At 35.6% G+C, this 18,310-nt stretch overlaps 1 protein-coding gene across 11 annotated transcripts in view; it reads left to right on the forward strand.

Moving 5' to 3' along the window:
* The window catches only part of Unc-13 (unc-13), a 104,426-nt gene that overhangs the window by 65,819 nt on the left and 20,297 nt on the right, over nt 1-18,310 (forward strand). For 6 of the 11 annotated variants that reach the window (XM_072893172.1, XM_072893178.1, XM_072893179.1 and 3 more), the window contains 3 exons: nt 2,948-3,167; nt 6,166-6,286; nt 9,771-9,877. In XM_072893172.1, coding sequence (XP_072749273.1) covers nt 2,948-3,167; nt 6,166-6,286; nt 9,771-9,877 — 448 coding nt within the window. Of the gene's footprint in view, nt 1-2,947; nt 3,168-6,165; nt 6,287-9,770; nt 9,878-13,572; nt 13,680-18,310 lie in introns of all 11 variants that reach the window. The other 5 variants (XM_072893173.1, XM_072893175.1, XM_072893180.1 and 2 more) reach the window with 1 other exon arrangement.

The following is an 18,310-nucleotide window of genomic DNA, read 5'->3' on the forward strand; positions in this document are numbered from 1 at the left end:
GCAACGATGACGTAAAGGAAAAACTTCGAGAGGGAAAGTAAAAAAATGTACGTGTAGTTTCTAGTTACGAGAAGGAGATTTATGGCGAGAGGTAATATTGAAAGAAATATGGAGACAGGTATCACACACACATACACACACAAACACACACACACACACACAGGCAGGTGTTAGGTCGCACATCATTTAATTTTAAGTTTCAATAGCGGCGGGAGGGACCGGCGCCGAAGGAGCTTAACTTAACCATTGGACTCTTTCTTTCTTTTCATACGAAACATGCTGCATTTTATCCTCATTTCCACGCTATTTTCTTTCACGTAAGTGTGATTTAGTGATGTTACTGCTGCTCTTTCTTTCCTTATTTACCTCCTTCTTACACCAAAGTTATTTTCGAGCAACACGTAGCGACCTAGTGTAAAGTACATTAGCGGTTAGGACTATGATACATGCATACGCGTATTACGTATGTACAGGAAAGTACACGCATACGTATATGCATTAGGTGAGAAACTAGCAGTTGAGACGCACCACGCGTGTGGGTATACCTGTAAGACATCTAGAACATGTAGGAGTCTACAAAATATCACGGCGCAGGATACCGTATCAGAGAGAAATAGCTAGGCTAGTGTTAAAAGGTTCTGGTTTCTATGACGTAACGGATGTTCCTCGTATATATCGAATATCCGGGGTCCTTTTGCAGGTCACTTTGATGCAGGATATTCGGTGTCCAAGCTGATACCAAATGCGCAATTTATTTAAGTACTCTGAGAAAATGGGCGTAGATCAACACGATTTGAAATTTATTTATATTATTGGATAAATCATTCTTGTTAATGTTCAACGTGTAGAACTTGACGGTTATCCTTTTTTTTGGACATGGAATGTGGGAAAAGTAAAAAAAAAAAAAAATGCGATTTATTTAATATATTTAGTAGTTTATATTAAAATAAATTTTAAGTTTTCTGTATTTAAAATTTTATTAAAAATATTAATATATATTTAAAGAGAACAATTCGCCTAAAACGTATCTCTCTATGCATATCGTTTAGTTTCTCTAAGACAGAAAAACAATTTTTTTTTATTAATTATATTATATATATTCCCTTCGACCTGACGGAGATTTATTTCAATTTTTTGAAAATTGACGGGAAAAAATGTTTAAATTTTTTCACAATTTATTTACAATTTTTTACAAAGATTTTTATTATATTTTTTAAATTAAACATGTGTTGTCAATAAAATTATTCCAAACAACACGTTTTGAAAAACATAATTTCGAGAAAAACACGTTTAAAATTTGACAGCTTGTTTTTTCATTTATATCATGAATTTTTTGTTTCACCTTTTCCACATTAATTTTAAAACTTTATACTATTTTTAGGGGCAAGAAAAAATTTCGATCTTTTTCAAAGTAGGATAATCTTTTAAGCAAGATTTATTAATACTGCGTCCATAAAAATTTGGATCAAGAGTACTTATTTATGACGTTTCCGAGGCTCTGAAAAATAACACGTTGAAGGATAATTTTTAAAGGCTAACCATATGCTTAAGTCGACTTTTACATCGAGATAGTATATGGATTTTGAAAGATTCATGCATCGAAGGAACATCCCACACGTTTCTCACACGTTAGTAGAGTAGTGCTTCTTAGCGGATCGATGCTTTTACACCTTTGCTCTCTTTCTTTTTTTTACTAATATAATTTAACGACATCTAGAAAATCTGCTTGTTATACAATTTCCCAGTGCACGAGACTTTATGAAAGAGAAAATAATTTTCGCAAAAAGAAAAGAGACGATGCGTGAAATTCTAGATATCCGACATGAAACATCGATGATAATCCCTTTAGGATCGACAAGTTTGCCTTCGTAAGCTTGCGAAGAGCTTCTAGATAATCTTCTTATCCCAAGCATGGAAAAAAAAGAAGAAATCTGGAAGAGAAAGAAGAAACTATTCTTAAAAGAAATGCTCTTGAAAATCGAAAGCCGCACGATGAGAGTCATTCTTCTTGATTTCGAGTGGCACGAGCGAGTAGGAACCTCAAAAACAGCCTCTTAGCGTATCCAATTCGCTTCCATTGAACTCTTGTGCGGGTTCCTTTGTGAAACTTATGTACTGCATACAGTTTGCGTGCACATGATTATATAACTAGGATCCAAAGGCACGAAGATCCCTGATTAATAATTGAATTCACGAGGGAGTTTTTACGCGAGAAACCGCTTGGACAAGAATGCTAATCCTTCGCTATTCTATTGTACTTATACTTTGAAATGTAAATTTTAAGTAAATTAAAGCAAGTAGATACTTCATACACATTAATGCATTGAAGCTTGATAAAATTAATGCAAAATAAACAATAAATTGAAAAAGCAATTTTCTTAAAAGGTCAGAATAAAGCGGTCTCATTTTTCAACTAGAAATAACATCGCCGAGATATAATTCCTGATATAATTCCCAATATATCATACGGTTGTTTGATTAATTTTTCATACACAAGGTAATAGAATGTTATAGTATGTCAGCAGAGCCGCAATATGCTCGTTTTCATCATATATATATTGCTTTGTGAATATCGGAAGTTCAATATTCAATTCTTGTTTAGATTACAATATATATCGCCAAAGTAATAATATCGAAAAATCTAATAAATGACATAAAAATGCATTTTACATTAATATTGAGAAGCAAAAGATTTTTTTTAAGTATGTCAGAGGTGACATTTATTCTTCCGAAGGATTAATAATTCACGATAATGTCCGGCGAATCGTTTTACTCTCTCTCGAAGGTTGTAATATTGTACGTTAACTTTTACGAGCAGGAGACTAAATGTAGAAAAACAAATGTTTGCGTAAACCACTTACCCTTTCCCATCTATGTCCTTTCCTACCCCTTTATTTCTGCTTACTTTCGACTTATCGGCGATGCAATCGCGATGATGCACCCGCAGAAGATGCACGTGTACAAGAAAACCCTGCAGGCGATGATCTATCCGATATCGTCGACCACCCCTCACAATTTCGTCACCTGGACCGCTACGTCGCCGACCTATTGCTACGAGTGCGAGGGTCTTCTCTGGGGGATCGCCCGACAGGGAGTGCGATGTATGGAGTGCGGTGTCAAGTGTCACGAAAAGTGCAAGGACCTCCTGAACGCCGACTGCTTGCAGAGTAAGTAACATTCTTTATTTTTCTAATTTAGCGCAATTTAAAATTGGTACCAAATTATTATTATTATAAAAATATATTAAATTATAATAATTATATTCATTTCGCAATTAATTGCTCAATTGAGCCTTAAAATTGTAACAAGATGACGAAATTTCGAAAGAGTATCAAATAAATGAATAGAGTTAATTAACTAAAATCTTGCCAACAAAGTTAATAATTGTCATAATCACGTGTATAAATACATTAAAGCGATTTCTCTCTCTCTCTCTCTCTCTCTCTCTCTCTCTCTCTCTAAAGAGAAGTTACAAATGTATTTAAAAGATCCCAGGGAGATAGTGGGGTCACAAAGGCTTTTCTTACCGGACAATAAGTAACTGTAATTGAGAGCTTTGGATCTAATCATTAACGGATGTACGATAGTAAAATCGGGGTTGCCCTCTTGGCAAAGGAACAAGAGCCGACTGAGGTCGAGGAAGGCTTCGCGGTTCGTTAGACAAGGATTAGTGCGAATGAATAAATTTCAACGGACATATACGATTCTATTTTCCTCTTAACCCCTCGTCGTCGTCGTCGTTACTTCGATAGGAATTAATATTTAATTTGCTCCGTAAGACACTCCAATTTCAGTCCGTTGCATCTTGTAGTTACGCTGGCTATTTCCGTCGTCTTGTCAATAAACGGATATTATCTTCGTGCCGTAAAATCGATTCATACAGAATGATCGGATGGTTGTTAAAGCGCACGATTAAATTTTATAGATTAAATTATTTGTTGCGGAAATATAACTTTTACAAAAAGAAAAAGATTATGTTCTTGTTTTAAGAATATCTCTATTCTCGACATTTAAATTTCTTAAAATAAGATTAAACGGAGATAAATTGCTTGTTTTGAAGACATATTTAATAGTTCTACTACCAAGAAAAAAAAAATTATATTCTTATTATTCAAGAATAATTTTCATGAATGAGGAAAAAAATGTTGGATAGACAAATAATATATATTCAGATTAAAATTATTATAATAAAATTACAATAAATAATATAATATAAATTAAATATATATATTTATAATATAAAATTAAGATAATATACTTGAAATGATATTATAATATTGTTGAAATTTATGATTTATCAAATTTTTCTAAGAAGATTATACATTATTTATACATGAAATAATCGATCGATTAATTGAAAGTTTTTAATTTGATATTAATTTTTTCTCTTACGTACAAACGCGCAATAAATTATTTTGATTCGATAGATGAATTGATAATGCGATGCGACGAGATTTATAATCATATAGAAAATAATTCTGTATACAGAATAATCGAATGATTGTTATAGATTAAATTATTTGTTGCGGAAATATAACTTTCACAGAAAAAAAAGGTTATTCTTGTTTTAAAAATACCTCCATTCTCGACATTTAAATTTCTTATAATGAGATTAATTAAATATAATTTACTTGTTCGGCGACATTTAATATAATTCTACTACCAAGAAAAAAGTTATATTCTTATTATTCAAGAATTATTTTTAGGAATGAGGAAAAATGGACGAATAGTACATATTCAGATTAAATTTATTATAATAAAATTAAGATAATATTATATTCTTGAGATGACTATTATAATATTGTTAAAATTTAAGATTCATTAAATCTTTCTAAGAAGATTATATATTATTTATATATGAAACAATGATCGCGTTAGTTAAAAGTTTTTAATTTTGTTTAATTAAGTTTTGATAATTTTTTTCTTATGTACAAACGCGCAATAAGCTAATTTTGATTCGACAGATGAATCGATAATGCAATGCGAGATTTATAAATCAATTTTCATTGTCTGAAAAAATCGTGAGGTAACGACACTCGTAATGTCGACCCGTCCATCACACTTTCAATTTAAGCCCGATGGGATCTTCGAGGTTTCCTATACATATATGTATTCCTTTGTCGCGACATCAATTCGCTATCGATTTCGAAACTAATGATTCCCATTATGTATGTACCCGATAAAATTTCTTCCCTCGAGCAGACGAGAATCCACGATTAATTAACAATTTCTCTCTTCCTTCGGTTCATCGCACGACAATTTTCCCTTGCCCTATAATTCCGTTGCCATTACATAATTTTCCCTTATTTCTCGCCGCCACTGCAATTTCGCGTTACATCACTTATCCTTCTTCTGCCACGTTCAAGACTTTCTTTCCTTCTTATATAATCGTTGTTCGATTCGCGACAAGATTTCCAGTTTGTAATTGAAATCGCTCATGTCACCTGATACCGAAAATTCGTCTTCCCGTAGAATTCGAAACACGATCAATCATCACGTGTATCGTATCGCATGATAAAATATTTCGTTACCTATCGTTCAGTATCATTCTTCCATTTAACATATCTGATGTCCAACGATTACGTGTCATCAAAATTGACGCGACTATTATGCAACGCGCAAAATGCATAGCCATCTATCACGATTCGTGATATGTTTTCCAGTTTGTATACAATTTTACGAAATGCAATACCTCGATCGTTATACACGTGATGTCATATTATTATCGTTGTATTCCGGCGATACCGGAGCACAAAAATATACTACTCAATCACTCATATGTCGATGATACGAATCACGGTTTTTGCGATGTGTGGAATTCTTTCTCGGAAAAAATCCGAATCTCTTTTTTTCTATCTTTTTATTTCGAAAAATATGTCCGACATGTACGTTAAATCGTGTAATAAATCTTTATCACGCGTTAGATACATTTTTCTTTCAATCAGAAATAAACATTTTGTCGATATCGAGTCGATAACACATACATCCTGAAAATCGAGGCAAATAACAATTAATTTGCAATAAATAATAATTGCACTTGTAAATAATTAATAATTTGATTAATGAACCGTTAACAGTCCATAGCTAGTTATAATTAATTAGCTTTAAGCGAAAATAATACGCGAATTTCTCGAATATATTAATGTTTTACCATCTCATTCGTAGGAGCGGCTGAGAAAAGCTCGAAGCATGGCGCTGAGGATAAGGCGATTAGTATAATTACTGCGATGAAGGAGAGGATGAAGCAACGAGAACGAGAAAAACCGGAGATCTTCGAACTGATTCGGTGAGTTTCCGTTTTCATTGTGCTCGCTTTTTTTTCTTCTTTTCTTTTGTCGCAGCCACGGAAATCGATGCAAAGCAACCGTACTGTCAATTGATGACAGTTCAAGGATGAATAGATGTAGTCGATCGATGCCCGATCGCCACTGCTCGCTGTTTTTCGGATTAAAAAATCCATTGTCCAAGTTTCGAAACGAATTGTATATAAATCTTGCGAAGGGACATATTTAATGTCGCCTGCGAAAACGTCACGCTTTTAATCAGAAGCCATTTTCAATCGCGGTAGAAATAATTGGTCGCCGCTATTAAAATAATTCTTTCCAGAATCTAGTTTTTTTTTTCATTCGGAGCTCATTTCCACTTTGCATGAGATGAGAATGTAAACGATTTCGCGAATAAATTGCCGAACTGAATCTATTATACACGATCATAAATCGTTAAATATTTTATCCGCTTAAATGTCTTATAAACGTTGTTTGTACGAATATTAACGATGATATAACTTCTGAGTAACATATAGTATGTAAACATAGGTGGGCAATGCGAGCACGATTCACGTTCTAAACTTCGAAGTAGGTAGTATTCTGTTATCTTCGTTGGTGCAGTGTATTTATTTTACGGCTTAATGCATTTCATTATTGAAAACCTATCGTCTATGATCAATAATCTTTCTGCTTAATCGCAAAAGGTGCTAGAATCTATATGCAAACAAGTTAGATTATACATATTTATATAGTAATTTTATATGTATGACATATTAGTTAGGAAACATGTATAGAGCAAACTCTGAACAAAAGGAACAATAGTTAAGGAACGTCACGCAACAACAACAGATTATTCGTTTATAATAATCCCACAGTATCATTGAATGGCAAAATTCGCTTAATGCGATGAACGTTGTTACTCTTGTATAGGAAGCCAAATAATCCCCAAATTAATATTGTCTGCTCAATAATCGACATTGACATTTATATACATGTCATAGTTGAATTATAAAATTCGTTTTTTTATAAAACATTAAGGCATTTTATAAAATGCGATTACATTCTCAAGTCATGAAATGTTAAAAATGAAATGTTTTATAATTTGGTTAAGAATCTCAGTCTTTTTGTAAAATGTTAACATACTGTACATTGTTTTAAATAATCCCTGACAGGGATTTATTTTAATTGTTTTATGAACATGTTGCGTGCAATGTTTACATTAAATTTCTCATGGCTGTGCTGTTTATTAATAATTACTTTTGTAATATATAAAACAATTATTTAGAAAGTGTTAGGCTAAAAAAATACTTAAAAAGATGGATGAGACTTCTAAAGACAGTACAGTCGATAAGAACACATTTTATACAAAGCCTCAAAAATTTTATTCAAGTACTCATTATTTTTAAGAATTTTATCTATATTACTTTTTATAAAATCTTAATCGTAATGAATGTGTTTCAGTCTGAAAATGTTCTCATTTAGAAATACACATAACTAAAATTCTTAGCCAGTAAAACGTTTTATTTTTAACAATGATTTGAGAAAATAGCTGCATTTTATAAAATGCTTTTAAATGTTTTATAAAAAGATACGTTTTATAATCTGATTAAAATATATATATATATATATATATATATTACTTAATATATCATTTTCCAATTGAATTTGTTCCTCTCTTTTTGAATCCATATTTAGAGCATCTAAAAGAGGCAACATTTTCATCGCGTTATTATAATTAAATTCTGGTGATAATTCAAATTAAATAGATATAAATATGTTTACGCGACGAAGATAGTTTTGATTCGTTTACGGTTCGATATTCTATCAAGCAGATCACGTTTGTACATCATTCTCAGGCGGTTTGCATAATAAATGATAGATGGATAGCACACATGCGACTTAGGCACGCGGTATCGCCATAATAATCGTCTAATCGCATTTGCGTACCTTACGTCAATCTGTCGCATATTTGCCGTTGCTCGTGCCATAATTAATTTAGCGTCCAACTATTCGGGATATCTCAGCTCCTCTCACGCTGCATTTCTGATCTTATTACCCGTATCTCGCAGCGATTATAAATATCGACGCGTCGTAAAACTTCGTATAATGATGTGCAATTTCATTAACTCGGCAGCTAAACAATATTAATGAATATCAACGTTAATTAATACCTATCGCTTGTGGGATTTGCATTATGAAAAGCCGAATAATCGCGCCGATAAACCGATCGAATACTTGTTCAATTAGGTGCACGTTATACATATTATGGGAATATGTTTCTTTTTTTGGTATAGGAATAATAATTGGAAAATGTATTTTCGCAATTGGCAAGATTAATCGTGAAGCAGTTAATTAGGCCAGGGTGAATATACATATCGATAATTTTTCCGAATTATTTTCAATCAACACGTTGAAAATGTCCCCCGATGAACTTAGCAAAGATACACTTTGTCCGCTTTATTCAGTATGAATTAATCCGTACGCATTAATATCTGCAGATATTAATGCGCACTGATATCTTCTTCGTTTACGCGAGTATCACCGTAATTTAGCGTTTCAACCGTAATTAGCACGGGCGAAATTAGTGGAACAGCTGCAACGTTCATTATTACGCGCTCCTGGAAAAGCGCTGCAGTCGCTTTTGCAAGAAATATTACATCCCGCTCGCAATAATTATATATATATTATTGAGAATTATAATTAATTTAATATCTCAGGCGACGATAATTAGTTGGCAATTAAAGGCTGTCTGCCCACTCGGTGGCGACAGGCTGAAATTAATCCGTAATTAAAAGAGACACGCAGAGACAAATACAGCGATGCAGTGGCGACGGTTGTAATAAACGGAGATAATGTGTAACCAAGATATGCAAGCGAAGCTAAAGCGCGAAATCATCACCGTTACAAGGCCCGATCTCGTCTTCTCTGGCGGACATTCATGCTAATCAGGACAATCCATGGATATGGCGTTGCTCATCGAGCAGCCGATATCGTACTATCGGGCAATCAACGTTCTCGTTAGCGGCTTGATCGATGACTAGTCGTTTTAATTAGAGACGACCACTTGTCCAGCGCTTGTCCAAAAATTTTCATCGACTTAATTGCCATCGCGTGTACAACTCGATTCTCTCTTCTCGTTTATTCCCTGATATCGTCAGCAATATCGATAAAAAATTCAGCAAGAAATGGCACCGGACAATTGATCCTACAGACAGAATTCCTAAATTGTCGCGTAGATAATTGCAAAACAAAATGGCTAAATACACGGTTTAAATTTTTCCTTTCTTTCTTTTTTTTTTTTTTTTTTTTTTTTTCGTACGACCAACAAAATATTTTGTTACCGAGATAATCTTCCTTTGGGGATGTCTCGCGACGGGAAAGCCATTTTGCGACAGAAGATTATCTCGGAATAACGGGCAAGTTTAACGATACGAGAGAGGCAGATAAGACGAGATCGCGACCACTGGCACAGCTCATGTGATAGAGAGTCTCGTCGGAGTTTAGGTCAGTCTTCGGGGTCGACGAGAAGGCGCACGCGGGTCACATGACGTCGGTGGAGCAGTCGGTTTTGGACGGTACCAGCAAGTGGTCGGCGAAGATCGCTATTACAGGTTTGTGGGCAGTTCGTGCTCGCCGGCTCTCCTAAATTTGGTCTTTGTGCACCCCTTGTGTGCGACAAGCGAGCATCAGTATCGGTTATGCTCGCCCCGATACGTCCATATGTGTGCCTACTGCGTATGCCTACGTATTCCTTCATCTACGAATCTCACCCTTATAGACATCCTCATACATTTATACGTAATACGTGTGCGTACACAATTTTACACTTTAATCTTCTCTTTTTACTGTCGTCATTATCGTCAATATGTACCTTACCTCGTCAGATCTGGTGATAACGGCACTTGGCTCTTGATGGCTACCGCGCCTGGCTGCGTTGTATTGATTGCCATGAACGTATACCAACATTATGTACAGTGTCTGACTGTCCCATTATGTAATTTCGTTGTTAAAACAATGTCGTTTGACCATCGTGTGACAACGCGAGCGTTACGAAGAGTCAGCTGTTCTTATGTTCGAGCTACAAATCGCTCCGATATAAACATGTTTACCTCTATCTCTATTTTTTTTCTTTAACTTCTTTGTACTTCGTTGGGATACACTTTACACCCGACAACTTAACTGTCAGTCACGATGGACGAGCTACTTTCGTGCACCCTTCTCCGGAGTACCTTGACTTATACATTCCTCGCAACTATCCCATTCAAGCTGGTATATTAAGACTATTGTGTGCGTCTGCATTCGCTATGTTGCTGTTTTACATGTATGTTATGTGTGTGTGTGTGTGTTGTGTTTTTTTTTTTTTTTTTTTTACATTTGTCCACTGGATGTAACGATATTGCGCGCCCTGACAGTTAGCATACAATACGGTTAATTGGACATTATTTTCTCTTCTGGTATTTGTCTCCTTCTCCTGCCTATCAGTGTTTTTGTTTTTTTCTCTTTTTCTCTTCCTCAACGGTACTTCTCGTTGCTCCAATTCCGTGCCAATTTCCCAGCTGCCGGGTCGCTGCCAGCAACCGGGCCCTTTCTCAACAAGATCGATGAAATTGAGTTTGCAGGCAGTTCTCTCCTCGTTCGCGCGCTCTCAGCGATTTGCAGAAACTTTTCTTCTTCAGGTAGAGAAAAATTCACGGAAATTCGTGTTTCAAATAAAATCTCTTGCGAGTCGGTCCGAGCGATTGTGCCAGAAATAACAGCGCTCGATTACCGCTCGTGCGGTGAAATGCCTCTCAAAATGCTCGGGATACAACTCGGACAGCCAATTTACTTTCTATTAGCAAAAATCATGAGAACGCCGTCATCTCCTATGCGATCCAGCATTCGTGCTGTGCTTACAGTTTGCATCAACACAAAGATGTATGAATTTTCACAGTGTGTACGAGTATGTGTGTGTATTTGGCTACGTGTTGTGCTGGTCAGGTATCACGCGATGCTCCTCTCTCTTCGGTGGGAATTCAATCGAAAGCCCATTAAGGTCACGTGGCAACTTGTTGTGGTAGCAAGTATGTGTCGTTGCCATTGTTTAAAGTAAACTCTCGGCCCGGCTATAGTCGTTGAGCTTCCCATGAACGTGAATCCCTGATCGATAGACCAATACCACATACGACATTTATCGGAAGCAATCTATATCGACCACCTGTAATTTTACAGGTTTATCTCGAAGATGCGTTCTTTTGCTGCGAAATGATAATCAAAGTATCGATCATCATCTCGATCGATCTAGCGTCATTCTAGTTTCTGGATCGAATCTTAGCGTTTCAAGGTGGAGAGTCTCGCGTGTCGAGGATAAATAAATGAATTAATCTCAAAGGATGTCGGATTAGTTTAACGCACTTTACTAGGACGGATGTCGCGTGTCAGAGATAAGGGAGAAATGTATTCATCCTGACATATATCTCGGGAGAAATAAATTGCATTTATGAATTATAAATGGAGCAAAGTTTGTCAGACGCAAGACAAGACTGGATCGATACATTCTATGAAGCTCGAGCATAATTTCTTCATTTAAACGTGGCCTTATAAAGTTATTGCGCGACTCTATCGAAAAAGTATCGTATCAAGTTAGAGTATCGTTTATCCACTCTACGTAAACAAACAGCGGGTTGTTTTCATTCTGCGATTTCTTTTTCGCGAGCTGTTACAGCGAAAAATCTAGTGAACGATCATGGAAAAAGTAACCTGGCCGAAATAACACGCGCGATGTCGAGGGTGTTTTGTCTTTTTTGTATTCATCATTTCTATTCCGGGTCCGGTTTCCGAATCCATTGTGCTTTCGAATCAAAGAGAAAACGAATCTCCTTCTTTTATTCGTCGTCCCTGATACCATTGGGAATAGAAGAGACATAAGTATATAGTCTCTTACAACGTACTCAGTGTACTTTATCAGAGAGAAGTTTAAGGGCGTTGATCGATGGTCGTAACTCGAAAGAAAGTTTTGCTCCATCAATTCTTTCTTATTCTCCATATTCGTGAACGTCAGGAAGAAATTAACTTTTATTTTATCTTTGTCATTTAAAATAATTATAATTCGACTATTAAATTATATTAGTGTATAATTTTTCATAAAGTTTCCATTTCTCTTTCTTTCTTCCAGTGAATAGAATCAAATTTTCGATCGTAGATAAAAAATTAATAATTATTAATAATTATTCCTCAGTGAGAGAGAAGGAGAAGAAAATTAGATTTTCCCGAAATTGTACGGGCGAAAATTTATTTTTAATTAAATAACAGATTAAATATTTATTGCAAAATCAGTTTGATATCTTTGTGACAGTAGATGATTGGCTCATAGTGACGTTTATAAAATTATTCCTTTTCATGGAAAGATTACCGCGAGAGATCATCGGAACTTCCGTGTTGGCGATGCGCCACATAAGCAAGTCGAGCAACAAGTTTTCTTATTCCAAACCGATGGGGCATCGCCTCGGTCAGCTCCCTACACGAAACGATATTAACTTTACGTTGGCAAGGTGTTACAGGTGGCCACAACGCTCGTCATATTTGATATGATTGTGATGTGACAACTTTGCGTATGATCGATCGACTTTTCTTTGTTTTGGATGGAACTTTGATCGAACTTCAGTGATATTATGTGGAACTTGATCTGCTCGATTCGAACTTTGTTTCCTCTGCTGATCTATGATTCTCGAATAAAGCTTCTGTAATTCGAGAGGTAAGAGTAGCCTCCCTCTTCCGATCGTGATATCATATTTATTTGTCGAATTCCGAATAGACTATCCGGCTTGCGCCGACAACTTGCGAAGGACACATTGAAAAGAGAAATATGGCAGGGACAGTTTTCAGAGCTAATCTATCTCGGATTTGGAAACACATGTCTCCCTTTGCTTTCACACGAGATACACACAGATAGCGAGATATACTCATATTTCGGATTAATCTCCGGGAAAAACATCCTAATGTCCTGGCTGCGCGAATGCGTCCCGCTAGTGTAAGCTGAGCTGCTGAATATAACTGCCACCGCTGTTGCTGCTGCTGCTGCTACTGCTGCTGTTGCTGCTGCTGCTGGATAGCTGTTGGATAATTACGGACGATCTCCCGCCTCGCAACGCGATCCTACGTCCTTCGGTGGCCTCTGTAAGACGTACACCTCCTGGTTGCCTCCAAGATGTCCCACCTCGGGAGGGTTCTCTTCCCCAAACAGTGAAATGAGGACGAAAGACACGAAAGAGGGTACGAGAGGTTGTCGAAGGACGATCCGATGACGAGGGCATTGTCTTCTTTTCAGCACGACGTTTTCAGTGGACCCGGATACCCACATAGACAGTCTCGAGCAGGCGGAACAGATCGTCCTTGAGGGTACCAGCAAGTGGTCCTGCAAGATCGCCATCACAGGTGACACAATACTGATACCTTTAGAACGTTTTTTTTTTTTTAAATGATCATTCACCACAATCTCAATAATGAGTCACTCGATTCTTCTCGATAATCTCTCACACACACACACACACACGCTTGAGACACACAATTACACGAAAACTTAGTGAAATTTAATAATCGGCTGCATAACATTCACTCTTCTTTTGTAAAAAAGTTTACTCTCTTCTCTTCTCTTCTCTTCTCTTCTCTTCTCTTCTCTCTGTCTTTCTGAAACACGAGAGCAAATTTTCTAATCCTTGAAATACATCGGGATGTGCGACAACTGCGGATTTAATGTCACCGACAGACATTCTCTCGGATGAATTTGAAATTAAACTTTGCCCCTCGCGGAAACACGATTACAGATTCATTCGACGGTCCGCAATCGAGAGACCAGAAGCGGAACATTATGTATCCTGTGCGCGGTTCGTCAAGCACAGTCTCGCATATCTCGATTTTCCATCACCGTGTTCTCGTGCACACGACTTTCGCGATCCAAACACATAGAAAGATCCTTATGTCACAAAGCACTATCGGGGGGGGGGGGGAGGGGAGGGGGAGGCGATAACGGATCGTGATAGCACATGAAGCAGCATATACTTCGCGTACTTGCAGTCGTGCACCATGCTTGTGTATCGTGTACGATCGATGTGTACAATCAGTCCGGCACCAAGTCAAACCCTCTCGGGAATCGATCGAGCGACATAAACCCCGAATCTGCGAGTCGTCCTCTCTCTCTCTTTTTCGCAAAGTTTTGTTATATATTAAAGTTGAACAACGTTACTCCCTATTGTATCCTCGTTTCGCTCTTGTTACAATGAAAACTAAGGCAATTTACGCCAAGTTCCACCGGCCGGTCGGTCGGTTGGTCGGTCGAAACGCATAATACACGCTGTTCCGACATAGTTGTCGGTTTTAACGAAGCGATTTGAATGTATCTGAGAGCTACCTCGTATGCATTTCTAGAACGGCGTTGTGTCGAATTGGTAAATATAACGGACGGTGAATTATGTCATGTACATGTGCCGTCCCCGGGAATAACTGTGAAAGTTACTTCGTGCGTTATGTTTGACAGCGGCGACTTTTAATTCTCTCGATTTTTATCGTTGCCGTTGCCGTTGCTGCAACGTCAATAAAAATGTGCCAACCGTACCGAGGCGTATAATAACTCCTGCACGATATTACAGGGATAGCGCGTATGTCATAGAAAATTACACTCCCCCGTTTGAAATTGCAATCGCGGTGCATCGCCGCGAAACGACGTGGCAGACGAGAACGCGGGGGTGCAAACTGCATATGTATGTATGCGCTCCTTCGCGGAGAAGATCGATAGTTCAACGTACAGACAAGGGGTGATAGCTGGTGGTGCTCAGCCTCCGCGGCACATTCACGTCACGCTATGAATACATGTATTTCTTATCTACTATCGGAAACTGCATGAAAGAATACAATCGAACGAGAACGAGAGCACATTTCTTATTAACCGAGAAATATTAGAGGGTTCTCGTCAAATGTGATACTATTCTATCATCTCTTCATCGTAAGAAGGTATTGCCGCTCTTCTTTGACTCTTTCGGCAAATTTATCTGATATTTTAAGCATTCATATATAAGAGAACGGATTGACGTGGCTTGCAGTCAATAATAAGGATACAATTGAAAGAATATATATATATATATATATATATATATATATATATATATATATATATATATACGATCGGAGACGTCACGTCGGGGAATACGCGAGAGAATACAGAAACTTGATGGAAGAAAGAGATCCCATAAGATTCGATTTTTCCTCTTGTCGTTTCCCACACGAAAGTGCCGATATTGAAATCTGCGAATTGCAGTTGTCTCTTCGAGACGAGTTCCTGCCGCTGTAGATTTGTGTTTCATGTTTTTAGCTAGAGAAACTTACGTGTGAAACTCGATTGTCTTAAATAACTGAAATCTTTGAATAGGAAAAAATTTTTTCCTATAAAAAAAAATACGGTTTCTTTGCGAAAGAAAAATAAGCTTCTTCTTTTAAATTTTTTTGTTTCCTCAAATATTTAACATCATTATTATTTTCATTTTTCTTTATTTTTAATTATTTAGATGAAAGATTTAAACTAATCACCACTATTTTAAATGTAGATCGCATTCCAATTGACTATATGGTTATGTAATCATTATTTTTAATTAAATAAATTCTCCATAAAACAAATAAAAATTGAATGAATGGTCTTTATTATAAATACAAAAATACAATTTATAATTTTTAAAAATGTACTTTAGTACTATATTCTAATATAATAAAAAAAAATTAAAGTTTTTGTACCTTTTTTTAAGGGTAATTTTAATGGATTAATGAGATTTTTTGCGATTAAAAGGATATTAAATATGATATATAATTCAGATAATTTTTAATTGGATAAAAAAGTTTTTATTATATATCTAACTGAAAATTATTCGAATCACATTATGTTCAGTATCATTTTAATCGTAAATTTCATTAACACATTAAAATTATTTAAAAAAAAAATAAATAAAAGTATAAAATCTTTAGTTTTATATTATATTAACAAAAAAATAAACAAAAGATAACAATAAGCAAGCAATATGATATTATATTTAAAAAAATAATGAAAAAAAAAAACAAAATTTGTTTAATAAAAAAGAAACACATTTATTTTATTTGTTTTCTATTAAAAAACAAATTTTTACATTTCTACCTCGAACAGACGTTAATATTTTAGTTGGTTATAGGGACATTTTATATATTTTATCATCATTCATATATCATCCAAAATTTCAATAATAAAATATGCATAATATGCATATTCTGATATTTCTTCACGTTATTCGAAGCTGAAGGAAAAGTTGCAAAGAAAGAAGACACGAGACATAAATGAGTCATATGAAATTTATAAATTGCATTTCGCGCACTTTAACGTAATGTAAGAGACGGACGAACGGCAAGAGAGAAAGACACTTCATTATTTACGATCAGCTGGAGAGATGAACGAGGATGAGCGCATATTTTGCGCGCATTCCGACGAAGGGAAGTCGATAAACAAAGTCAGCGTAGCGAGAGCTGCAACGAAACTTTTTTGCCTTTCAAAAGCTGCCAGAATATATATATATATATATATATATATATATATATATATATATATACCTCTCTCTCTCTCTCTTAGTCTGCCACTAACAGCGGAAGTGACGAGGAAAAAAAAAAAGAGGTCGGAGGTATGAAAAAGAGAGGCTACGGTTGTCCCGGTGAAACGGAGATAAGTAAATAGGACGCATAGCGTATAAAAAAAAAGAAAAAAGAAAATCAGCGGAATGGTCCATGCTTTAAACGTGACGTCTTCTGCTTTCCAACCATTTTATTCCTTCCATCGTGAGCGTTTCCTTCCTCGCGCCTTTATGTACTCCGGCGCACTCTTGAATACTCTAAAGAAGCGATTTTAAGTAATCGGGGAAGGAGCAAGAGAGAGAGAAAATTGAAACGATTTCCTGAGGTCAAAGTTACTTCAGATATTATGAGTTGCCGATGTCAATCGGTGGTTCCTTGTCTGATCCTAACTGTTTGCGATGTTTGTTTTGATGAAAGAATATCGAGGAAAAAGAAGTAATGCGATTTTATCTTAGAATTGAAATGTACATTTAAACCTCTTACGTAAGAATTCAGCGCTACTTTCAACTGTTGAAGTGTAAAAATACACCGAGAAACGGAACTGGATCGTTCAATTTCCTTTCGCATGTGGAATGCTCTAGTCTTCCTCGACGCGAATAATTTGATTTTGAACGAGGACGGCTCTTAGCGAGTTAACGGCTACCACATGCGACAAGATGGAAGGAAATGAGGGGCTGAACGAGGGCGCGAAAGAGATAGACCCCTGGTAACAGTCGGTACCACTTCCTCTTCCGCCCCAGTAATCAAATCTCTTGATTCAGGCGTGAATTAAAATGGCTACGATTTGACGAGATATATCGCTGCAGATATTGCGAAGATCGAGGGCGAGAAAACACAGGAGAAAATTTCTCCTTTCATGAGAAAGATGATAATAAAAATGGCGATATCAGTGCGATACACGAGTGCCTATAATTAACAGACTATAGGGGAGAATTGTTTACATCATATTGATTTCTTAAATCGCACCTCATCAATTTCTTGATAAGTAAGGATTATAAACGACCTTTGATAAAATATAAAATAAATAAATAATAAGAAATACAAAAAGTTGACAGATTTGCGAATATTTAAAACAATCAGATACAATTGATGTAACTTGTAATCAATTTATTTTAGCTGATAATAATCTAAGAATACAGTTTTATTTTTTTCTACAAGTAAATTTATTGTAAAATATTTTACATTTATTATATATATATATATATATATATATATGTATATATTACATTTATTAAATTAATTTATAACTAAACTGATTATTTCCTAAAATTATAAGATTTTTTTAATTGTACTGATATGATTTGAGAAAATTTTGTATAAAAAAACAACAATTTATTATTCTTCTGTTACTTATAAACATGTTTTTAATAATTATTATTTTATGTTAAATATTTTCTTTCATATTTGTTATTGATATAAATATTAAT

This window comes from Anoplolepis gracilipes, chromosome 5 (assembly GCF_047496725.1).
Source record: "Anoplolepis gracilipes chromosome 5, ASM4749672v1, whole genome shotgun sequence".
NCBI lineage: Eukaryota > Metazoa > Arthropoda > Insecta > Hymenoptera > Formicidae > Anoplolepis > Anoplolepis gracilipes.